The following is a 27,138-nucleotide window of genomic DNA, read 5'->3' on the forward strand; positions in this document are numbered from 1 at the left end:
AGTGTGAAGCAATGGCATTGTTATCCTTTGGACGCATCTGTGATGTAGACTATTGTACAGATTTAGTGATGAGCAGAGTTGTGAAGTAATTGACACGTGAACTCGAGATGCACATTCCATCTGCACCTGGGAGTGAGCTGAGGACAATCTGATGGCAGCAGAATATTACTGAACTGTTGCACAGACTTTGATCATATGGTTAGAGAGGAACTGACCCCCCCAAACCAAAGCACAGCATCACAATTTTATAAATTCATAGTCACAGAACATGGTTACAAAAAGATTAGGACATAGGACAGAGAGTGATGGAAAATGGCTGGAGAAAGATTAGGACACAGGACAGAGAGTGATGGAAAATGGCTGGAGAAAGATTAGGACACAGGACAGAGAGTGATGGAACATGATTAGTACACAGGACAGAGAGTGATGGAACATGGCTGGGGAAAGATTAGAACACATGTCAGAGAGAAATGGAACATGGATGGAGAAAGATTAGGACACAGGACAGAGAGTGATGGAACATGGACGGAGAAAGATTAAGACACAGGACAGAGAGTGTTGGAACATGGATGGAGAAAGATTAGGACACAGGATAGAGAGTGATGGAACATGGATGGAGAAAGATTAGGACACAGGACAGAGAGTGATGGAACATGGATGGAGAAAGATTAAGACACAGGACAGAGAGTGATGGAACATGGATGGAGAAAGATTAGGACACAGGACAGAGAGTGATGGAACATGGATGGAGAAAGATTAGGACACAGGACAGAGAGTGATGGAACATGGATAGAGAAAGATAAGGACACATGACAGAGAGTGATGGAACATGGATGGAGAAAGATTAGGACACAGGAGAGAGAGTGATGGAATATGGCTGGGGAAAGATTAGGACACAGGACAGAGGCCCTGATCCAGAGCCGGACACTCTGACAGAGCGCTCGCTCTGAATCAGGGCCGTTCTTCTGAATTTTAGAGCGGCCTCTTGGCCGCTTGTATAGCTGTGTATAGCGAGTGGCCAGGAAGATGGTCGCTATGGTCAAGATCATCGCGACCATCGGGCTTGCAACGAGACCCTTGTGGTAGGGTCTCGTTGCCGCAAGCCCTGGAGTGCTTTCGGCTCTATCAGAGCCGAGAGCACTCCCACTGACATCACTTGTGGTGTCAGTGGGGCCGGCCCCAGACGGTAGGCGTTCCCATGGGGATGCCTCCGTCTGGGCAGCCACGCCCCCGGCACGCCCACCAAAGGGGGCGTGCTGTCACTTACCATCGACAGCACGCCCCCTTTGTAGCGAGACCCATAGTGACGGTTTGCTCGAATTAGGTCTGAATTAGGCCCAGAGAGTGATGGAACATGGATGGAGAAGATTAGGACACAGGACAGAGAGTGATGGAACATGGCTGGGAAAAGATTAGGACACATGACAGAGAGTGAAGGAACATGGGGCCTGATTCAGAGCCCCATGATTCAGAGCCCCATAAGCGGCCGCTCGTTCGCTCCGAGCGATGTTCGCACATCTGCGCATGCGTATGCGTCGTAATGAACATGCGCCAACCAGTCAGTGCGGTCGGAAAACGTGTATTCGCAAAATTGCGAGTGCCTGCTAATTTGAGTGACAGGATGAGGTGTTTGTGGGTGGTAACAGGGGAAGGTGCTTGAAAACGGGGAGTGGAGATCCGAACGCAGGTGTGCCAAACGGTCAAAACGGGCGTTTTAAGGGTGTGCATAATTAACAAAGCAGTGTCATCGACCACGTCACTTGTTTTTTTCTTAGCCTGAACTGTTCGCATGATTGCGGTAGGAAAATCCTACCACAAGCACTGCGAGCATTTCAGACGCCTTTCGATGTACTCGATTAATCTAATAAATAGCGGAGATAACGTATGATGCGAGCGGCCAGCGGGAGTCTTTACAAAATAGCGAGCGCATGTTTTGTTCGCTCGCTCAGACATAGAGGCGTCAACAGACCACAAAGAGCAAGCGCTCAATTTAAATAGCCGGCCCCTTTTTCTGAACGAGCGAGCACAAATAGCGTCCGGCTCTGAATCAGGCCCATAGATGGAGAAATTTTAGGACACAGAAATGAGAGTGATGGAATATGGCTGGGGAAAATATAGGACACAGGACAGAGAGTGATGGAACATGGATGGAGGAAGATTAGGACACAGGAGAGAGAGAGTGATGGAATATGGCTGGGGAAAGATTAGGACACAGGACAGAGAGTGATGGAACATGGATTGAGAAGATTAGGACACAGGACAGAGAGTGATGGAACATGGCTGGAGAAAGATTAGGACACAGGACAGAGAGTGATGGAACATGGATTGAGAAGATTAGGACACAGAACAGAGAGTGATGGAACATGGCTGGGGAAAGATTAGGACACAGGAGAGAGAGTGATGGAATATGGCTGGAGAAAGATTAGGACACAGGACAGAGGGTGTCATTCAGATGTGCTCGCAACAAGGTCGATGGGTAGCCCTGCGCACACGCAGTAGCCGCACTGCGCGTGTGCAAGCCACGGAGTGAGAGATGTTGATCGACAGCTCGCCCCTTTTTGTAGGCGGGCCGGGGGGGTGGTTTCCAAAACGGAGGCGTTCCTTAACGAACGCCTACCGTTTTGTGGCCGGCCGCACTGACATCATCAGTGATGTCAGTGGGGAGCTTCCTGCTCCATCAGAGCAGAAAGCTCCCTGGGGCTTGCGGCTGCCGAGACCCAACCTTAGGGTCTGGTCGCAAACCCTGATGGTCGCGATGGTGACTACCATCGCGACCATCACCCTGGTCGCTAGCTAAGCTGTGGGTGGTAACCCACAGCTTAGCTTGCAACCAGGAGGCCGCACCACAAATAAGAAGTGCCTGCCCTCAGTCAGAGAGAACGATCGCTTCTTGCGACCACCTCTGAATGAGGTCCAGAGAGTGATGGAACATGGATGGAGAAAGATTAGGACACAGGACAGAGACATGGAACATGATTAGTACACAGGACATGAGTGATGGAACATGGCTGGAGAAAGACTAAGACACAGGACAGAGAGACATGGAACATGATTGGTACACAGGACAAAGAGTGATGGAACATTGCTGGGGAAAGATTAGGACACATGACAGAGAGACATGGAACATGATTGGTACACAGGATAAACAGTGATGGAACATTGCTGGGGAAGGATTAGGGCACAGGGCAGAGAGACATGGAACATGATTGGTACACAGGACAAAGAGTGATGGAACATGGATGGAGAAAGATTAGGACACAGGACAGAGAGTGGTGGAATATGGCTGGGGAAAGATTAGGACACAGGACAGAGAGTGATGGAACATGGATGGAGAAAGATTAGGACATAGAAAAGAGAGTGATGGAACATGGATGGAGAAAGATTAGGACACATGACAGAGAGTGATGGAACATGGCTGGGGAAAGATTAGGATAAATGACAGAGAGTGATGGAACATGGCTGGGGAAGTATTGCAGTGATTAGGACATAGGGTAGAGAGTGAGGGATGAATTATTAGAAGACAGTGTAGAGAGTGAGGGAGCAGTGACTATGACACAGGGTAGAGAGTGAGGGAGCACTGATTAGGACACGGTAGAGAGTAAGGGATCACTGATTAGGACAAAAAATTAAGAGAGTAAGGGAGCACTGATTAGGACACAGGGTAGAGAGTGAGGGATGAATAATTAAAAGACATGATAGAGAGTGAGGGAACACTGTTTAGGACACAGGGTAGAGAGTGAGGGAGCACTGATTATGACACAGGGTAGAGATTGGGGAAGGACTCATTAGGACACAGGGTAGAGAGTGAGGGAGCACTGAATATGACATAGGGTAGAGAGTGAGGGAGCAGTGATTAGGACACAGGGTAGAGATTGGGGAAGGACTCATTAGGACACAGGGCACAGGGTAGAGAGGAACACTGCTCTGGACACAGTGTAGACAGTGAGGGAGCAGTGATTAGGACACAGGGTAGAGAGTGAGATATGACTGATTAGTAGACAGGGTAGAAATTGGGGAAGGATTCATTATGACACAGGGTAGAGAGTGAGTAAGCAGTGATTATGACACAGGGTAGAGATTGGGGAAGGACTCATTAGGACACAGGGTAGAGAGTGAGGGATCACTGATTAGTACAAAGGGCAGAGAGTGAGGGATGAATTATTAGAAGACAGTGTAGAGAATGAGGGATCACTTATTAGGACAAAGGGCAGAGAGTGAGGGATGAATTATTAGAAGACAGTGTAGAGAGTGAGGGAGCACTGATTATGACACAGGGTAGAGAGTGAGGGAGCAGTGATTAGGACACAGGGTAGCAAGTGAGGGAGCAGTGATTAGGACACAGGGTAGAGAGTGAGATATGAATGATTAGTAGACAGGGTAGAGAGGGATGAGTGATTAGGACACAGGGTAGAGAGTGAGGGAGCAGTGATTATGACACAGGGTAGAGAGTGAGGGAGCAGTAATTAGGACACAGGGTAGAGAGTGAGGGAGCAGTGATTAGGACACAGGGTAGAGAGTGAGGGAGCAGTGACTATGACACAGGGTAGAGAGTGAGGGAGCAGTGATTAGGACACAGGGTAGAGAGTGAGGGCGCAGTAATTAGGACACAGGGTAGAGAGTGAGGGAAAAGTAATTAGGACACAGGGTAGTGAGTGAGGGAGCAGTAATTAGGACACAGGGTAGAGAGTGAGGGAGCAGTGATTAGGACACAGGGTAGAGAGTGAGGGATCAGTGATTAGGACACAGGGTAGAGAGTGAGGGAGCAGTGATTAGGACACAGGGTAGAGAGTGAGGGAGCAGTGATTAGGGCATATGGTAATGGTAGAAAGTGAGGGAACACTGATTAGGACACAGGGTAGAGATTGGGGAAGGACTCATTAGGACACAGGGAAAAGAGTGAGGAAGCAGTGATTAGGACACAGTGTAGAGAGTGAGAGAGCAGTGATTAGGACACAGTGTAGAGAGTGAGATATGAATGATTAGGAAACAGGGTAGAGAGTGAGATATGAATGATTAGGACACAGGGTAGAGAGTGAGGGAGCAGTGATTAGGACACAGGGTAGCAAGTGAGGGAGCAGTGATTAGGACACAGGGTAGAGAGTGAGATATGAATGATTAGTAGACAGGGTAGAGAGGGATGAGTGATTAGGACACAGGGTAGAGAGTGAGGGAGCAGTGATTATGACACTGGGTAGAGAGTGAGGGAGCAGTAATTAGGACACAGGGTAGAGAGTGAGGGAGCAGTGATTAGGACACAGGGTAGAGAGTGAGGGAGCAGTGACTATGACACAGGGTAGAGAGTGAGGGAGCAGTGATTAGGACACAGGGTAGAGAGTGAGGGCGCAGTAATTAGGACACAGGGTAGAGAGTGAGGGAAAAGTAATTAGGACACAGGGTAGTGAGTGAGGGAGCAGTAATTAGGACACAGGGTAGAGAGTGAGGGAGCAGTGATTAGGACACAGGGTAGAGAGTGAGGGATCAGTGATTAGGACACAGGGTAGAGAGTGAGGGAGCAGTGATTAGGACACAGGGTAGAGAGTGAGGGAGCAGTGATTAGGGCATATGGTAATGGTAGAAAGTGAGGGAACACTGATTAGGACACAGGGTAGAGATTGGGGAAGGACTCATTAGGACACAGGGAAAAGAGTGAGGAAGCAGTGATTAGGACACAGTGTAGAGAGTGAGAGAGCAGTGATTAGGACACAGTGTAGAGAGTGAGATATGAATGATTAGGAAACAGGGTAGAGAGTGAGATATGAATGATTAGGACACAGGGTAGAGAGTGAGATATGAATGATTAGGACATAGGGTAGAGAGTGAGAGAGCAGTGATTAGGACACAGGGTAGAGAGTGAGATATGAATGATTAGGACACAGGGTAGAGAGTGAAGGAGCAGTGATTAGGACACAGGGTAGAGAGTGAATGAGCAGTGATTAGGACACAGAGTAGAGAGTGAGGGAGCAATGATTAGGACACAGTGTAGAGAGTGAGATATGAATGATTAGGACACAGGGTAGAGAGTGAGATATGAATGATTAGGACACAGGGTAGAGAGTGAGAGAGCAGTGATTAGGACACAGGGTAGAGAGTGAGATATGAATGATTAGGACACAGGGTAGAGAGTGAGAGAGCAGTGATTAGGACACAGGGTAGAGAGTGAGATATGAATGATTAGGACACAGGGTAGAGAGTGAGATATGAATGATTAGGACACAGGGTAGAGAGTGAAGGAGCAGTGATTAGGACACAGGGTAGAGAGTGAGGGAGCAGTGATTAGGACACAGGGTAGAGAGTGAGATATGAATGATTAGGACACAGGGTAGAGAGTGAGATATGAATGATTAGGACACAGGGTAGAGAGTGAGATATGAATGATTAGTAGACAGGGTAGAGAGTGAGGGAGCAGTGATTAGGACACAGGGTAGAGAGTGAGATATGAATGATTAGGACACAGGGTAGAGAGTGAGATATGAATGATTAGGACACAGGGTAGAGAGTGAAAGAGCAGTGATTAGGACACAGGGTAGAGAGTGAGATATGAATGATTAGGACACAGGGTAGAGAGTGAAAGAGCAGTGATTAGGACACAGGGTAGAGAGTGAAGGAGCAGTGATTAGGACACAGGGTAGAGAGTGAATGAGCAGTGATTAGGACACAGAGTAGAGAGTGATGGAGCAGTGATTAGGACACAGGGTAGAGAGTGAGGGAGCAGTGATTAGGACACAGGGTAGAGAGTGAGATATGAATGATTAGGACACAGGGTAGAGAGTGAGATATGAATGATTAGGACACAGGGTAGAGAGTGAAGGAGCAGTGATTAGGACACAGGGTAGAGAGTGAGATATGAATGATTAGGACACAGGGTAGAGAGTGAGGGAGCAGTGATTAGGACACAGGGTAGAGAGTGAGATATGAATGATTAGGACACAGGGTAGAGAGTGAGATATGATTAGGACACAGGGTAGAGAGTGAGATATGAATGATTAGGACACAGGGTAGAGAGTGAGAGAGCAGTGATTAGGACACAGGGTAGAGAGTGAGATATGAATGATTAGGACACAGGGTAGAGAGTGAGAGAGCAGTGATTAGGACACAGGGTAGAGAGTGAGATATGAATGATTAGGACACAGGGTAGAGAGTGAGATATGAATGATTAGGACACAGGGTAGAGAGTGAAGGAGCAGTGATTAGGACACAGGGTAGAGAGTGAGGGAGCAGTGATTAGGACACAGGGTAGAGAGTGAGATATGAATGATTAGGACACAGGGTAGAGAGTGAGATATGAATGATTAGGACACAGGGTAGAGAGTGAGATATGAATGATTAGTAGACAGGGTAGAGAGTGAGGGAGCAGTGATTAGGACACAGGGTAGAGAGTGAGATATGAATGATTAGGACACAGGGTAGAGAGTGAGATATGAATGATTAGGACACAGGGTAGAGAGTGAAAGAGCAGTGATTAGGACACAGGGTAGAGAGTGAGATATGAATGATTAGGACACAGGGTAGAGAGTGAAAGAGCAGTGATTAGGACACAGAGTAGAGAGTGAGGGAGCAGTGATTAGGACACAGGGTAGAGAGTGATGGAGCAGTGATTAGGACACAGGGTAGAGAGTGAGGGAGCAGTGATTAGGACACAGGGTAGAGAGTGAGATATGAATGATTAGGACACAGGGTAGAGAGTGAGATATGAATGATTAGGACACAGGGTAGAGAGTGAAGGAGCAGTGATTAGGACACAGGGTAGAGAGTGAGATATGAATGATTAGGACACAGGGTAGAGAGTGAAGGAGCAGTGATTAGGACACAGGGTAGAGAGTGAGATATGAATGATTAGGACACAGGGTAGAGAGTGAAGGAGCAGTGATTAGGACACAGGGTAGAGAGTGAGAGATGAATTGTTAGGACACAGGGTAGAGAGTGAGAGAGCAGTGATTAGGACACAGGGTGGAGAGTGAGATATGAATGATTAGGACACAGGGTAGAGAGTGAGAGAGCAGTGATTAGGACACAGGGTAGAGAGTGAGATATGAATGATTAGGACACAGGGTAGAGAGTGAGGGAGCAGTGATTAGGACACAGGGTAGAGAGTGAGATATGAATGATTAGGACACAGGGTAGAGAGTGAAGGAGCAGTGATTAGGACACAGGGTAGAGAGTGAAGGAGCAGTGATTAGGACACAGGGTAGAGAGTGAGATATGAATGATTAGTAGACAGGGTAGAGAGGGATGATTGATTAGGACACAGGGCAGAGAGTGGAGGACACTGATTAAGACAAGGGTAGAGAGTGAGGGGGTCACTAATTAGGACACAGGGTAAAGAGGGTGGGGATAAAATAATGAATAAGAAGTAATCTGTGAGTCATATACAGCAAAAAAAGATAATGAGTAACGATGAATCCTAGGGGATTTCTAAGTTCCATATGAATAATAGGTGGAGTAATGAGAGATTATACTGGTGGATAAAGGATGATGTGTATAGTGTACAGCGCTGGTGAGGGCAGGCAGTGGACAGGTTGGCCACATCTACGTGTGAAGCACCTTACCTATCATGGTCAGCACTCCGGAAGCGTGGAAGAATCTGCCGGAAGCTGCTGGTCCGGTCCAGCTTGGGCTGACTCTTTGTCCTCTTTATAGAGCTCTTCAAGCGACGACTCAGGAATCCCTGCTACATGTAGGGTGAGAAACCAGGGTGAGAATATGGTCAGGACAGAGGAGACTCACAGAAATACTAATGTAGGAATAGAGACACTAAGGAGACCAGAGGCTCGTGGAGGTCACTGGTCATCAGTGGACAGATTATTTCACGATCAATATAACATAGCTTATTACAACATTTAAAAGTTAGGTCAGCACTTGCTGGATCCCAAGCTGCGTTGCCATACAGCCTATTCTAAAGTACATATTACCTTCAGCAATCTAAATCCAAATAGCTCTCCAGTTAGATGAATATTCCCCCCCACACACCATGAACGGCGGTTATCTAAAGCACAACTATCGCCAAATTGATATAATGTACAACAGCTTTATCACAGCCAAGGCTTCTCCGTGTGGTCTCTGGTTAATGTATTGCACAAGGAAAGAAGGTATTTATCAGTAATAAACAGAACATGTCCATTACAAGATTGGTTAGGGATGGCGGTCACCGAGAGGATTTATTAGCAACGTGTGTGACAGGTATCAGTGTCTGGGAGAGGTAACAGGGCGGCTAGAAAAATGCAGACTCGATGGGACACTGCATACACTATCAGCTCCAATGTCTCCCTAAATATGTAATCATACAAGCAAAATAATGGAACATTTTGTTAGGAAAATAGAAATAAATTTGAATTATGTCCAGCCGTTTCCCAGCAGGGGGCTGGTCCTCATTACGCTGACATGATGCTGGGCCCATTTTTATGCAGAGGCCTGGGTCTGTAGTTCCATCCGCCCAATTGTTATTCTGGCCCTGTTGTGGAGGTTTGGGGCCTGATTCAGCATGTAGCAAAAATATGCAAATGAATGTGATCGCAGTGCTATATCAAGACGCCCCCCCAGCTTATAAAGCCGCCCACTTCCCATTATATACATCCGCAAGTCGGCGAAAAACATCGGTAGCATCGGACCTATAGGCAGAGTTGTGGTTGAGCTTGACATGCCTCCAACCTGCGAAGCTTCCTGTCGCCATGCAGAGCTCTGGCTGCGTATGCTGTCGCTGCGGCTTAATTATGCACGCCCCTGCAACGGTGGTTAAACGCACAAGCGCGCCTGCATTCTTTTGACCACCCCCCCCCTCTCCACCCCCAAACGGCACTTCCTATCAATCATTTCTTTGTGCCGCTGCGTGTCCGCTGCACTCGCATACCCGATGGCAGTGGCTGGCTTCCGCACGCACTGCGCTGCACACGCATGTGCAGAATGCGAACATCGACCGGTCTGCGCTCTGCTCAGAGCGTACGGCTCTGAATGAGGGCCTTTGTGTGTGTATGCAGCTTAAAGCTGCATACACACACAACGATTTTTTGAACGATTATCGATAACGATATCATTTATCGTTCAATCGTTTAAAAAATGTGCGTTCATGTGCGTTCACGTTTGTAGTTCGTAGTTCGGTCAGACTGACCAACTCAACGATTTTCAGTAAGGGAATATGCAAAAATTGTTTGTAGTTAAAAAAAAAATCGTTCATTAAATTTAGTAAATGAACGATTTTAATAAACGATTTTCGTTCATTTTTCCCTTGAAAAAATGAATGAAAATCGTTTACTAAAATCGTTCATTTACTAAATCGTTGTGTGTGTATGCAGCTCTACAACTGTAATTATTGTAAAAAAAAGGTAAATAGTTGAGATAAGCTGTCCATACAGAGCACATATTACATTTCGGAAGGATCACTGAAAACATAGGGCCTGATTCAGAGCCACTCGTAAGCGGCCGCTCGTTCGCTCCGAGCGATGTTTGCCCAACTGCGCATGTGTACGGATCGTTATACGCATGCGCGAACCAGTCAGTGCGGCCGAAATTCATGTGCTCGCAAAATAGCGAATGCCTGATAATTTGAGTGACAGGAGGAGGCGTATGTGGGTGGTAACGGGGGAAGGTGCTTGAAAACGGGGGAGTGGAATTCGAACGCAGGCGTGCTTAAAGGTCAAAACGGGCGTTTTATGGGTGTGCATAATTAAAACAGCAACGTCATTGACCACGTCACTGGGTTATTTTATAGCCAGAACTGCTCGCAAAATTGTGGTAGCAAAAACCAACCCCAAGAATAGCGAGCAGTTCATACCCTGGTCGATGTACTCGATTAATCTAATAAATAGCGGACATGACGTAGGATGCGAGCGGCCAGGGGGCGTAGTTTCCCAAAAAACGTCCGCAAGTTTTGTTCGCTCGTTCAGACCTAGAGGCGTGAACAGACCGCAAACAGCGAACGGTTCATTTGAATAGCCACCCCTATTTTCAGGACGAGCGAGCGCTAATTGCGTCCGGCTCTGAATCAGGCCCATAAAGTACTAAGCAGTGAAAAAAGAGTGGAGAATTTGCCCATAGCAACCAATCAGCATTGAGATAACATTTATCATGCACATTTCATAAAATGATAGATTAGATAGAAGCTGATTGGTTGCTATGGGCGTCTCCACGCTTATCACTGCTCGGTACCCCATACTCACTATTTTTGCCAAACGTGCAAATATTGCATTGGAGGCAGCCATTTTGTGCTCCAAACCAATATTCAGCTAATTCACCAGAACTGTCCTGATTTAGGTGGGACAGTGATGATTTCAGGGGACTCCATCCATCCCGCAGTTTGTTGTGTTTGTAGCGGCTCTCTGGGGGAGATCTATCAAAGCTTGGAGAGGGACAAAGTGGAAAGAGATAAATTACCAACCAATCAGCTCCTAACTTTCATTTTGCAGGCTGTGTTTGAAAAATGAGAGGAGCTGATTGGTTGGTACTTTACCTCTCTCCACTTTATCTCTCTCCAAGCTTTGATATTTCTCAATGCCAACTGAAGGGTATCTTTAGGGGAGGGGTGTTGGGGGTTGTATTGGAATTGCTGGGAACTAGTGAAGGCACTAAGGCGCGAGAGGCCCCTGAGGTGTGAGGCAAGTAATGTCGCTGTATTGAATATTGGCTCAGCCCTCAGAATAGCAAACTCTTGTGCACCAACAATGGATCAACGTTAAATAAGTATAGTAGCAAGTTCTTAAGGACCATTTGTCCAATCTGCTGACAACTGTGTAGGGAACCATCAAAACCCTCTCCAGTCAGATTGTAGGGAATATATCAAGTTGACAAGCTGCGAGTCAGCCATGGACATCCATCGGTGTGTGAGGGTGGGATGAGTAGCCAGGGGCACAGTGCGAGCCGGGAACCCTATGGCACTGAACAATCGGCCTGTTAGTGGACAGCTCTACTTTAGTACTTGTCAGTAGCTACTCACCGACGGTCGGAAGGGGGCAGTGGGAGGGGCGTCCATACTGGGCTGTTTCCCCCCTGGGACGCTTTTCCTCCGGGAACGGGCAATGTGATAATCTGGGAAAAAAAAACACAAAAGTCAGACATAGAACATATTAGTATTGCAGAGAGAGCACTAAAATACCATGTAATTGTATAGTATTAATGCTTTACCCAGGTAACTTAAGGCCTTCTTAAGTAAGGGAACAAAGGTCGCACAGTCTTTATAAAATCTAACTTATTTGCTGGCCCAATTATTATTATCTACAGTGGCTGATATTACATCAGATCTTCCATTAGACCTGCAGGTAGGACAATATGTCCGCCGTGTGTCATGTGCTAAACTGCGAGGCTTAATAAATGTGGCGACAAGCAAGATCGCTTACTTTTTCTGTAGAGCAGACTGGGGCAAGCCGTGACTTCTCAGCTGTTGTCGGACTACAAGTCCCAGCATGAAATGCCAGCCTCTACTCTGCAAAGAGCCAGGGCTCGGTAAGGGTCACTGATTAGATGAAAACTCAATGAATAAAAACAAGAGTTGTATAAATGAGCATTAAGACCCCCGCCCCCACCCAAACAATACAGTTAAACCTGATTTAATTTGCTTAAATAAGCATTAAAGAAGCAGAGGTTGTATAAGATGAATTACAAGCAAAATACATGGTGCTTCTCATATAGTGCGATAGTGCAGTATGTGCTGCCCCGTTACGCCATATGCTGATCCTCAAAGTCATGTGTTCTATCTGTGATACCACGTCTAGTGTAACGTGGGAAGGGCGGACTACAAGTACCACACTGGGACAGTAAAACTTCCAGCACTAATATAATACATGATGCTGCCGCCGGGAGGAACATGGCGTTACAGCAACGCAAGCTGCTGGAAATGTGCAGCGTTTATGCATACTGAACCATTACGTTCTAATGAAGGTCAAAGACTGCTGAAGCTGAACGTACGCCTTCCTCAGACTAAATTGCCAAAGCTGAGCTGCCTTGTTACAGCACACTGCATACCGACAGTCACTGGCCTTTATCTACATATCCAGGGGCACCACAGACAGGAATAAAAGTGCCTTGCAAAATAAAGTAATAAATAAATGAGAGACCTATCCGTGTGCGTACAGAGACATGTTACAGACAAGTACGCTCTGACATACATGCACGTAAGAACGCTATTAGGTCAAAAGAATGTGGACTCCCCTTCTAATTAGTGTGTTTGGGTGTTTCAGCCACACTCACTGATAACAGGTGCATAAATCAGGCGCACAGCCCTGCTATCTCCATAGTCACACATTAGCAGTACGATGAGCTATTCTGACTATCAATGTGGCACGGCCAGGGGCGGATTGGGCCACCAGTAGCACGGGACAGTTCCCGCTGGGCAGGGTATGCGCTCCTCTCAGTGTCATGCCATAGCCCCTGCCCCCTCCTCCAGCCCTTGCAGCAATCAGAGCTTCTGTGGACGCCCAGACGCTGCAGCTCTTCCTATGGGGCTTTGCGGAGCTCTGTGAGTCACTCCTCATGGCTTCGGGGACACAGGAGGTAAGGGGCGGCTGCTCTGCTCCACTGGCCATGCTGTTCTGGCTGTATCACACAGTCTGTACTTACAGTCAGTAAAAATTACATAATCTACATATTTTATATTATATATATATATATATATATATATATATTTCTACACATAATTTTCTTATATAGATAGTTGGACGGAGTACGGGATGCCATTTCTCAGGATCCCCGCGGTCAGAATTCCGACCCCTGCATCCCGACAGGGTTAAGATACCGACACCTGCAGGTAAGTATCCTAACCCTCCCACCCCGCAGCCTAAACCTAACCCTCCCTTCACACAGCCTAAGCCTAACCTTCCTTCCCCGCAGCCTAGACCTAACCCTCCCACCCCGCAGCCTAAACCTAACCCTCCCTTCACACAGCCTAAGCCTAACCTTCCTTCCCCGCAGCCTAGACCTAACCCTCCCACCCCGCAGCCTAAACCTAACCCTCCCTCCACACAGCCTAAGCCTAACCTTCCTTCCCCGCAGCCTAAACTTAACCCTAATCTCCCCCCCCCAGTAGACTAAACCTAAACCTCCCCCCTAGTGCCTAACCCCAATACTTACCGTCGGGATGCTGCCAACTGGTGTCTGGATTTCAGCTTCGGCATTCCGACAGCCGATATATATGAACTACATTCCAGATAGTCTATCTAAATCTATAATATAGAAGAAGATAATACATATGCTTAGCGTACATGATAGAATATGCTGCAGCATGTTTGGTGTGATGATCACCATACAGTCACACCAGCTGCTGACTACTAACATATCAGAGCCAGGCAGAATGTTTATTCTATTCATTTTTTATTTTTTTATTATTGCTATTTTCTACCTATTGCACGTTTTTGTAATGCATGAGATCAGCAGGCAGACGTAGAGTGACATAATGTATATGTCCCTTTTGTAGTTATTTTATATAGCAAGCACCACTGTGGCGTAGTATATGGCATTATGCGCCTGATTCTGAGTCGGCTGCTGGGGCGACGTTGGACACAGATTTTTATCATCTGAGCTTGCGTCTCGATGGTGTTCACACAGAGTCACTGTACAGATTCAGAAGCACGCCCGAAGAAGTGTATAACAAACATGATGAATATTCATAGGTGATTCCAAGGGGTTGGCTAATCATACATAGATGTAGCGTAGTACGGCCATGTTATTGGAGTGCTGCCGGTGTGTCGCTGATAGTGGTTGTGTACAGAGACGCTGAGATGCTCACACTGGAGGCCACACTCAGACGGATGTTCTGCACCTAGCATAGGGCTGGAGAATGTTTCAATTGTGAGACCGATGCGGTATGGCAGCACGTGTAGACTCTGAAAGTGGACGCCCCAGTCCTGGCACATTTAGACACATCCGACTCAGGAACAGGTCCAATGATGAGGGAGTATCCCCCTCCCCCTCCACAGTCTCCACCACCCTCCACAGAAACAGCCTCCATTACGGCTGCTTCAAGAAAATTCCTGGGCTGGTTATCCATTCCAATCCTCCCCTGGGCACGGCCATTAGATGCCTCCTTTCCAACAAGTCAGTTTGTCAAGTTCTGCCCTGCTGGAGCTGCCCTCGGTCATCTGTAAGTTACTGTGAGGAGGAGAGGTGTAGGAGCAACAAGAGCTCAGCCATAGGTAACACAAGTGCCAGAGAACAAGGCTGCCAAATGCTGCACAACATTGTGCACTAAAATGATTTGTCCTCGGTGGCAAAACTCACAGCCAAGTTCCAAACTCCCGACGTTACCACATGAACTGTCCATCAGGAGCTTCTTGGATTGAGTTTTAATAACCGAGCAACCGCACACAAGCCTCGGATCACCATGCGCCATGCCAAACTTCGTCTGGAGTGGTGTAAGGCGCACCGCCATTGGATACCGGAGCAGCGGGATCACGATTTGACATCTGGCATCTGACTGACAAAATCTGATTTGGGCGTATGCCATGAGAAACTCTTCTGCCTGAATGAGTGCTGCCAACTGTGATGTTTGGTGAAGGAGACATGATGGCCTGGAGCGGCTTTCCATGGTTTAGCCTGGGTTCCATTCAAGGGAAACCTTAATACTACTGCATACAATGACATTCTGAGGAATTGTGTGCTTCCAACTTTGGGGCAACAGACCATTCCTGTTTCAGCATGACAATTCCCTTATGCACACGATAAGGACCATCAAAAAATGGTTTGCCAAGTGTAGTGACTGGCCTGCTCAGGGATCTAACTTCAACTCAATGGAACACCTTTAGAATGAATTGGAATCCAGATCGTACTGTAATACAGGCCTTATCACTCAACGTCAGTGCCCGCTATCACCAATGCCCTTGTGGGTGAACAGATGCAAAATCCTGAAGCCATGTTCCAAAATTTAGTGGAAGCCTTCCCAGAACAGTGGAGGCTGTTATAGCAGCAAAGGCTGGGGGAGGAAGGGACTCGAGACTAAACCCCATGATTTTGGAGTGTAATGTTCAACGTGCATTTATAGGTGTGATCATCCGGTGTCCACATACTTTTGGCCATGTAGAGTGTCTACACATGCGACCCAACAAGGAGAAATACAAGGGTGCAAAAAAATTCCAGCGGAAAATGCCACACTCTCACAGCAGAACACACACACACACACACACACACACACACACACACACACACACACACACACACACACACACACACACACACACACACACACACACACACACACACAGACAGTATTACAAGAACACACAAATCTGTATATAAAACACACAGAGCTCTGTGCAGACGCCCACACAGACACATTGAAATGCGCCGGCTCACAGCAGTGAAATCATTCTATACAAGTATATAATCCACCCACACACAGCCGTGCTGCCTGCAGAACATACAGGTACTGTACTGTGTATATACATAGGCACAGCTCACAGGTCATACATGAACACAGCAGAGAATGAACACGCTGTCAGGAAAACTGTGCAAATCACAGCACATGCAAAGGTATTGTAAACTACACGTTAAGCTATATACGTACACAGATATATATATATATATATATATACATACACACAAATAGATAGGTGCCTGTGTTCCACACTATCTAGCAATTCAGCACACACCGATATACACTACAATTACTTTGCGCTCAGTATGCTGCTCACTTTACATACTTCAGTAAGCAAGGCCCTCATTAATTTATGTATCAATCTGTTCATTACCATATGCCAGTGGATAAATGTTAATTTCTCCAAGATTGCAGCACAGAAAGATCCTGCCATAAGTGCCACCCTCCGAAACCTTCCTCGTAAACCCTCGGCCAGGTACACCAGGAGACAAACGCACAAAGCTACGGTTTCTACAGAACAACTTATAAACTAAAGTTCCCCATGTTTAAGGACATTCCAGAACATTGGATCTCACCTGCCGGAGGTCAGCGGACTGCCGTACGCATAAAATATATGACTATACGTATGATCTCTTTGCACCATAAACACGCCACTGTAGTATGACCACACATGTTAACGTACAGACTCACACACACACAAGATACACGTATGCGCAGTTACACACACATGTACCCGCCGGCTTCTCTCTCACCTCAAGACTCAGTGAATCTTTCAGTTTCCTTTAAATTTCATGTTCAAGACCTTGAGTAGGCACAAGCTGTGAATGGCGAACCCCAAACACAAAGTGAGGACGGTGCAGGGAGATGGGGTGAAGGGAGAGGGGATGGGGGGTGCAGTGCCGGGCATGCAGGCTGTGCAGTGGAGCGTGCAGGATTTGCAGTGCTGAGGGTGGGAAGTCCAACATGAGCAGGATGTGGTGATCTGAGGTGTGCAGTGCAAAGTTATGCACTGCAGGGCATGCAATGCAGGATGGAACAGACATGCAGTGCCGTGTGTGTGCAGTGCAGGGAACCCAGCACAGGTCGTGCAGCGCAGTAGAAGCCGCATGTGCAGTGCAAAAAGGGGGGGTGCAGTGCAGAGCGGTATGTGTGTGCAGGGTGTGCAGGATAAGAGGCCTCCACGTTACCCAGCTCCCAGGACCAGCGCGCACTGCATCCTTCCGTATTCACAGGGATGTCACTGTGAGCGTGGTAACCAGGCAACTGTGTGCACGCCCCCTCCTATCACAGGGACACGCACGGGGGGACCGCTTAACTACTTCACAGACAGTGAGAGAGATGGAGAAGGAGGAAGAGAGGAAAAATGAATGGGCCTAGGAGGAGAGAGAAAAAGATGCATAGGAGATGTCAGGGGGGGGAGGACAGCAGCAGAGAGGCGCTGAGGGGAGATGGGATGAGGAGAAGGAGAAAGCAGGGAGGAAAACGCAGGCTGGGAGGGTGCCGGAGAGAGGTGGGAAGCAGACGGAGAATGGACTGGAAAGATGGACAGGTAGAGTGGAAAAGAGGGAGAGAAATAAAGAAGCAGGAATGAGAGATTTGGAGAGAAGAGAGTTGAGCTGTGCGAGCAACCTCCCTGTTACTTAGCAACTGTGCGCGTACCCTGTCCTATCGCAGGGAGTCCTCTTAACCCCTTCCACACCCAGAGACGCTGCTATGCATTGCTCCTGAGGTGGGGGGACACTATGGCACAGGGATATGGGGGGGTGACACAGGCATAGTGCAGGGGGGGGGGGGGTGAGAGGGGCACAAACAGGTATATGGACGAGGAAGGAGAGAATACAGAATGTGGAGGAGTGGGTACTATAGTGGGAGAGAGGGAGGAAGTTGGTAGAGGGAGGAAATAGGAGATGGATAATGTGTTTATTTATACCAAGTGCCCAAATAACGTGCACAGTGACTCCCAGCACCCCCAAATCTGCACCGACTACACCTACACCAAGCCGCTCCTCTTGCATTTTAATGTTTTTAAAACAATCCCTTAGTTTTGCATGACTGTTACTTGGTTATTTTAGGAAGAAATTTAATTTTTATATTGAGTTATAATGAACAGGTTTGGAGTACCCAGAGAATGTGTATGAGATCCCAGGGGGTAGGGGACGGGCCGCCCATTATGTAGATGGCCCAGCATGAAATGAGGAAAGCAGGCGATAACAACGCAGCGATAAAGTTACACCTCAGAGGCAGCAGGAATACAGATAAGGAGCTATCACAGCGCACATTTATACAGGACGGGGTCACGTGACACAGTGCAGTCACATGACTCTCTCCAGGAGTTATCATCCTGAGGCCATGGATTTACCAACCCCCCCCCCCCCCAATACAACATATATGTAGCTGCACCCACCTACCCATGCTCCATCCACACACAAGGGTCTATTCCCTAAGCCTTGGAGAGAGATAAAGATAAGTTCCAGCCAATCAGCTCATAACTGTCATGTTACAGGTTGTGTTTGAAAAATGACAGTTAGGAGCTGATTGGCTGGGACTAATCTTTCTCCATTTTATCTCTCTCCACGGCTTAGTGAATAGAGCCCATAATGACTACAATTCCAGCACTAATTAGTTACTGAGTGACACATTTTGTTTCCCCTTAGTAAGGCGAGTAGTACATTCAGTATTCATATTTATTTTCCTATAACTGTATCAGTATAACGCCTCTAATCACTCACAGGCTTACAGCTACATTGCCCAAGAAAACAAGGATGGCTTTTTGCAGGATTGTTGATAGGTTTTGAAAAGACCCCGGGGGCTGCGATGTCACCACGTTGGTAGCTGCTCCTGTGATGGCACACTCATGCACACAAGTTACAAGTGACGCTAATGAAAAAGGAAGCGAGGCTGGAGTCGCTCGTGGGACTTCCATTCCTCCGCGCCGGGGAGACCCCTGAAGGAATCGGGCCTCCGCATTTCCTCAACATAATGAGATTTGAACGTCCCAGCGTCATTAGTTACCTTACGGGGACGTTCAAATCTCATTACATGGGCAAAACGGAGCAGTCACATGCCGCGGTGCGGGGGGCTCGTGCATGGTGGCCCGACTTTGGCTCCTCTTCTGCAGGAGATCTGGTATAGGAGGGGGGTTGATAAGCACCAGACCTGTACGTGCCTCAGCGCCCCCAATACTCGCACTGCTGTTAATGAGGTTCGTTCCTCATCTGTCAAGTCTGCAAAACAAAGAAAAATTTCATGTAGAGCAAACCTGTCCATAGCTACATAGTATGCAGCAGGTTGTTGAGCATGTTCTTCCCTGTCCGCACAATCTGTCCCAATTCATCAGAACAGGCAGTGAAACAGCAGAGGGAACCCGTGTGAGGAGAGCATAATGTAACCACATGTCACCAAGTAACCACTAACATGCAGCAGCAGCCAGCCCAGCACCTCCAGCCACTGGGGAGTTAAATCCTATCCTAGTCACATTCACTGAGCAATTATAGTTTAGAGCTTTGAACCTATAGAATGACAAAGCCACTGTGCATTATTTATGTCAGAATGTCCGGCCTTTCCCTTCTCAACAGCAAAACAATGCAATAGTCTAGTTCCTGTACGCAAAGGGACCCGGGTGCAAGTTTTGTGGGGGAAAGATATAAAACTTTAAAAAAAAAGAAAGAGCTTGCAATATAAAAGGGGGGAAATTGGAATCTAAAAAGTGCAGCAAAGTCTGCTTATAAAAGTTTGCTATTTGCACAAAGCAGCGGGAGACAACAATGGCAAAATATGTTGGTGAATCCACAGAGACGTCACCAGCTGATGGCTCCGTTCAGCAAAGCTCTGCGTTTCTGCGTCACGGGTGATATGAGCAAGGCCGCTGCTGAGTGCAGACTTCCTGACATGACATCGCCGACAGGACAATACCGTTACTAAATATAATGCAGATGCTTTGCTGAATGGGACAAGACTGTGAGGAGACATCCGAGAGGGTGAAGACAACCGTATAGAATAGATCAGTGATTTTCAACCTATTTCAATTCGAGGCACGCTACGAAAGATATTAAAATTGCCAAGGCACACTATCCGGCGATACGTCGTTCAGGACCTAGGAAAAAACATACATATTGTCTCCCACATAAAAAAAAAAAAAAAAACACACTACATTGGCCTCCACAGGAATAAAACACACCACATTGGCCTCCACAGGAATAAAACACACTACATTGGCCTCCACAGGAATAAAACACACTACATTGGCCTCCACAGGAATAAAACACACTACATTGGCCTCCACAGGAATAAAACACACTACATTGGCCTCCACAGGAATAAAACACACTACATTGGCCTACACAGGAATAAAACACACTACATTGGCCTCCACAGGAATACAACACACTACATTGGCCTCCACAGGAATACAACACACTACATTGGCCTCCACAGGAATAAAACACACTACATTGGCTTCCACAGGAATAAAACACACTACATTGGCCTCCTCAGGAATAAAACACACTACATTGGCCTCCTCAGGAATAAAACACACTACATTGGCCTCCTCAGGAATAAAACACACTACATTGGCCTCCTCAGGAATAAAACACACTACACTGGCCTCCACAGGAATAAAACACACTACATTGGCCTCCACAGGAATAAAACACACTACATTGGCCTCCTCAGGAATAAAACACACTACATTGGCCTCCTCAGGAATAAAACACACTACACTGGCCTCCACAGGAATAAAACACACTACATTGGCCTCACACTACATTGGCCTCCACAGGAATAAAACACACTACATTGGCCTCCATAGGAATAAAACACATTACATTGGCCTCCACAGGAATAAAACACACCACATTGACCTCCACAGGAATAAAACACACTACATTGACCTCCACAGGAATAAAACACACTACATTGGCCTCCACAGGAATAAAACACACTACATTGGCCTCCACAGGAATAAAACACATTACATTGGCCTCCACAGGAATAAAACACACTACATTGACCTCCACAGGAATAAAACACACTACATTGACCTCCACAGGAATAAAACACACTACATTGGCCTCCACAGGAATAAAACACACTACATTGGCCTCCACAGGAATAAACACACTACAAGGGGGCACAGTTAAGTTACAGAGGCATTCATAAAAATGAAGTACAGTACATAAAATTTAATTTAGAGAGGAAAAGGTCCTAACAGAAATCTCTAAACTGAAAGTGGATAAATCAATTTTGGCCAGATGGGATACATCCAAGGATACTAAAAGAGCTTAAAGGGGTCCTGGTAACACCATTAACATAATTATTCAACCAGTTACTAGTATCAGGAGTGATTCCAGAGGACTGGAAAAGAGCAAATGTAATACCACTGTACAAAAGTGGAAGCAAAGAAGAAGCAAATAACTAAAGACCAGTAAGCCTTACATCAGTAGTTGGGAAAATCATGGAAACACTATTAAAAGAAAGAGTGGTGGTATCTCAAATCCAACAATTTACAGGATCCCAAACAGCATGGTGATATTGCAAATAATATTAAAGGGAAAGTATGCCTTTTTGCAGATGACACAAAAGTATGCAACAGGGTAGACACACCAGGAGGGGTAAAACAAATGACTGAGGACTTGGGTAGACTAGAGGAATGGGCAAGAACATGACAAATACAGTTTAATGTCAAAAAATGCAAAATCATGCACTTGGGTCCCAATAACCTAAAGGCTAAAAATAGTATCAAGGTCACTATAATAGAAAATACAGAGGAGGAAAAGGATTTAGGAGTCACCATTTCAGATTACTTGAAGACAATGCACCAAAGCAATGAGGAAGACAAGTCAGATGCTTGGTTGCATAGGGAGAGGAATCAGTAGCAGGAAAAAAAGAAGTGATAATACCACCGTATAGGTCATGGGTACGTCCTCATCTAGAATACTGTGTTCAGTTCTGGAGGCTATATCTCCAGAAGGATATTAATACATTAGAGACTGTACAAAGAAGGGCAACTAAAATGGTGCATGGCCTACAGCACAGAACTAAAAGATCTTAATATGTATAGTTTGGAACAGAGAAGGGAAAGGGGGGACATGATAGAAACTTTCAAATACATGAAGGGTTTTAAGAAGGGACAGGAGGGAAGCATCTTCAAAGGAAGAGATGTACAAGAACACGAGGACATGCACTGAGACTGGAGGGAGGGAGGCTCAGAGGAAATTTGAGGAAAAATTACTTCACAGAAAGGGTAGTGGATAAGTGGAATAGCCTCCCATCAGATGTGGTTGGAGCTAAAACGGTGGAACAATTTAAACACGCTTGAGGTAGGCATAAGAATATCCTTAAGAGAGACGTAAGGAGTAAATAGGGTTGAAGTTGCCTAAAGGATACATGAAAAGGGGCAGACTAGATGGGCCAAGTGGTTCTTATCTGCCGTCAAATTCTATGTTTCTATATTAATTTGGCCTCCACAGGAATAAAACACACTACATTGGCCTCCACAGGAATAAACCACACTACATTGGCCTCCACAGGAATAAAACACACTACATTGGCCTCCACAGGAATAAACCACACTACATTGGCCTCCACAGGAATAAAACACACTACATTGGCCTCCACAGGAATAAAACACACTACATTGGCCTCCACAGGAATAAAACACACTACATTGGCCCCCGCAGGAATAAAACACACTACATTGGCCTCCACAGGAATAAAACACACTACATTGGACTCCACAGGAATAAAACACACTACATTGGCCCCCGCAGGAATAAAACACACTACATTGGACTCCACAGGAATAAAACACACTACATTGGCCTCCACAGGAATAAAATGCACATACACTGGCCCCCACAGGAATACAATGCACATACACTGGCCCCCACAGGAATACAATGCACATACACTGGCCCCCACAGGAATACAATGCACATACACTGGCCCCCACAGGAATACAATGCACATACACTGGCCTCCATAGGAATACAATGCACATACACTGGCCCCCACAGGAATACAATGCACATACACTGGCCTCCACAGGAATACAATGCACATACACTGGCCCCCACAGGAATACAATGCACATACACTGGCCCCCACAGGAATACAATGCACATACACTGGCCCCCACAGGAATAAAATGCACATACACTGGCCCCCACAGGAATAAAATGCACATACACTGGCCCCCACAGGAATACAATGCACATACCTTGGCCCCACAGAAAAAAATAACATTGGCTGGCCCCCACAGAAACAAAAAAACCCCAAAAACTACATTTCTCTCCTCAGGAAAAACAATCACGTTGGCTGGCCATACAGAATAAATATAAATCAGAATATATACAGTACCACTGACTACACTGCTATAGCAAAAGCATTGCACATCCCTCTCAAATGAAAGTGTAGCTGTTAATTTATACAGAAAAGATAGTTTGTAAAAGCACAAAAGTGCGCTGGCCGCAGCCAAGCGCCGGTTTGCGGCATGACGCAAATGTTTTTTCGAAGTTCATGGTTTTTCAGGCCGAAATGGAGCACGCCCGCCTACTCTCCTGTTTATTTGGGAGACTCCTGAATTTAGGGGTGTTCTCATGGGCTCCTGTAAGTAGAGTATCCTGCTAGGGTCCCGTCGACTTCCCCGAAGTAGGCAGGGTGGGTGGCGTGACGTAGCGATTCACCATAAACCAGGAAGGGCGCTAATTTCCAGCGGCTGTCCAGGCCTTATTCGGTAACTGAAAGCTGTTTTTCATAATGTAAATATTCTTATTCTGTATACAGATCACAGTCCTCACTGGCTGTTCTTGTTCTCTGGCCTATAGCTATATTTAAAAAGCAGACATTTGAGATTCTTATTATGTTGAGTAAAGTCATGATGGGAGCTGTAGTGCACCATGGTCTGCACAGACTGCACCATGTACCACTCACGCATCTTCTTTCCCTAAAGCGATGTTCCCTGGAAATTATTATGTGTAAAACATCAGACAATAAACAGAATATGCTGGTGCCATATCAGTAAATCTTTATATTGGAAAATATGGGATCAAACCAGGCCTCAGCCACTAGCTGTAACGGGACTGCTCAGCCATGCAATCCGGGTCGGGCCACATCACGGAGGGTCTGTGCCCATGCCAAGGAAGGGTGCGTGCCTATCGGTGTCCATGCTCCTGTGGGCACGTCTAGCACTATGCTGACCCTTATTCCTCCCAAGATCACCTCCAAACGCTCCGTCTGTGCCCTATGCACCTGTGGCACCATTCATCCCTGCTCAGCTATGCTGATGAGCAGCAAACAAAATACACCACCAGCTGGCCGGCAATCAGGACATTACAGTGGGAGACAGCCCAGGAATAGGGACTGTCCAGCTGAAATCGAGGCAATTGGCAGACAGGCATTTTGCACCTTTGCGATGTACTTTTACAGGGAAGGGTCTTTTGAATCATAGGGCTTGATTCAGGTTGGATCGCAAGGCTGTGTTCACACGCAGCCAGCCGATGTTTGCATTCTGCGCATGTGAATAAGACGCTGTGCGCGTGCGCAAACCGGCCCCTGCGATTGGGAAACGATCTCAGTGAGCACACAGAGGGCCTGATTCAGACCCGCTCGCGAGCGCTATGCGCTCACAAGCGGGTCGATGGTGGCCCAGTGGGCATGCGCACGACGGAGCCGGCTCCATCGTGCGCATGCGCGAGACCCGGATAGCGACGGGCAAACCGTCGCTCCGGGTCTCGTACCAAAGGGGGCGTGCTGTCGAAGTTGAGTGACAGCACGCCCCCTTTGGTGGGCGGGCCGGGGGCGTGGCTGGCCAGACGGAGGCGTTCCCATGGGAACGCCTACCGTCTGGGGCCGGCCCCACTGACATCACAAGTGATGTCAGTGGGAGTGCTTTAGGCTCTGGTAGAGCCGAAAGCACTCTAGGGCTTGCGGCAATGAGACCCTACCACAAGGGTCTCGTCTCAAGCCCGATGGTCGCGATGGTCTTGACCATCGCGACCATCATCATGGCGGCTCGCTGTAGCTGTGGGTGGTCACCCACAGCTATGCGAGCGGCCAGGAGGCCGCTCTAAAAAAACAGAGGGACGGCCCTGATTCAGAGCGAGCGCTCTGTCCGAGCGTCCGGCTCTGAATCAGGCCCAGAGTCTTCAAAAGGTGATTAACAGGAAGTGACCGTTTGGGGGTGGTGACGGGGGGGTGATCAGAGAAATGCAGGTTTGCTTGTGCGTTTAAACGCCGTTACAGGGGCGGACATAATTAAGCCCCTGCGATAGCATACACAGGCAGAGGTCTAGATGGCGACAGGAAGTTTAGCAGTTTCTGCGGCAGGATCAGATCAACCACAACTATGCAGACGGTTCCGATGTTACTCGATGGTACCGATGTTTTCGCTGACTTGTAGATGCATGTCATGGGAAGTGGGAGGCTTTATACAGTAGTGTGCGTCTTGGTATAGAGCTGTGATTGCATTCATTTGCATATTTTCGCAGCGAGCGGGGTGCGTGCGAACGCGGCCTTTGCGAACCAACCTGAATCAGGCTCATAATTCAATCAATACAATTAAAACATGTGACATACAAAACATATGTAATAAAGACAGTCCTGATAAACATATCAGCTCAGTGAATTGGGCATAGGGGGAGTGGCCGCACCATTATAGGGACACGTGCATCACAGTGGAGGAGTCTAGAACTGAATAGTGCAAAGCTGCCCTTTACTCCCCTCTGGTTCTCTATAACCACACATAGGGCCTCATTCAGAGGCGGTCGGAGGATGCAAGCGGTCGCTGAGAAACTGGGCGGCCACTTGCATCCTGACCGCCCGCCTCTGTTGCGGTCGTTAGGCTGTGGGTTAACACCCGCAGCTCTAACGACCGCTCCGGTGATGGTCGCGATGGTCAGAGACCATCGCGACCATCGGGGCTTACGACGGGACCCTAGGGTAGGGTCTCCCTTGTCGTAAGCCCCGGAGAGCTTCTGGCTCTGTCTGAGCCGGAAGCTCTCCACTGACATCACTAGTGATGTCAGTGGGGCCTCCCCCCAAACGGTAGGCGTTCCCATGGGAACACCTCCGTTTGGGCTGCCGCCACCCCGGCCCGCCTTCCAAACGGGGCGAGCTGTCAATCAACATTGACAGCTCGCCCCCTTTGGATTGAGACCCGCTACGACCGGCGCGGCGAGTCTCACGCATGCGCACGACGGCGCCGTCGTGCGCATGCTCTGTGGGGGGCCATCAACCCGGTCCGAGCGCATCGGCGCTAACGACCGGGTCTGAATGACCCGCATAGAGAGCAGCGATGAACCGAACACAAAGTTGTGACCCATGAGACACCGCAGTCCCGACACACAGGGCCGGCAACAGAAATCTGGGGGCCCGTTGCACGGATATCTCTGCCTCCCCCCCCCCCCTACACACATCCCCCCAATACATGTATCACCAAATACAAGACACTGTGCAGATACAGGAAACCATACAATCTGAGAGTCAATGGCATGATGGAAGAAGAATACAGGCCGGTACATAATAGACGATGTCTAGTGTGCCCGACCTTGGCAGCGACGGGAGCCGGCATAGGCGAGTGCCAGCAGCGACGGGAGCCGGCATAGGCGAGTGCCAGCAGCGACGGCAAGAGCCATGCTGCATTTCACTTTCAGGGGGAGTATAACTATAGAACGCACCTTATACATAGCACCTGCTTTGAAGTTTATCGAAATATCTGTATACGCAGAGGGTGGCTTTTAATATATACATTAAAAGCCACCCACTAAATGCATCTGCATACAAGCATTTATATATATATATATATATTGCTAACTATCTATAGAGCAGCTCACAGATGATCAGAAATG

The 27,138-nt window shown here is 47.5% G+C and overlaps 1 protein-coding gene across 9 annotated transcripts in view; it reads right to left on the reverse strand.

The window, feature by feature from the left end:
* Positions 1-27,138, reverse strand: part of SYNGAP1 (synaptic Ras GTPase activating protein 1) — a 453,461-nt gene that overhangs the window by 171,768 nt on the left and 254,555 nt on the right. For 8 of the 9 annotated variants that reach the window (XM_088446589.1, XM_088446594.1, XM_088446587.1 and 5 more), the window contains exons 4-5: positions 11,924-12,015; positions 8,547-8,668 (exon numbers count right to left, since the gene is read on the reverse strand). In XM_088446589.1, coding sequence (XP_088302715.1) covers positions 8,547-8,668; positions 11,924-12,015 — 214 coding nt within the window. Of the gene's footprint in view, positions 1-8,546; positions 8,669-11,923; positions 12,016-17,043; positions 17,439-27,138 lie in introns of those variants that run through there. The other variant, XM_088446596.1, reaches the window with a different exon arrangement.

This window comes from Taudactylus pleione, unplaced genomic scaffold (genome assembly GCF_031769625.1).
Source record: "Taudactylus pleione unplaced genomic scaffold, aTauple2 ptg000400l, whole genome shotgun sequence".
NCBI lineage: Eukaryota > Metazoa > Chordata > Amphibia > Anura > Myobatrachidae > Taudactylus > Taudactylus pleione.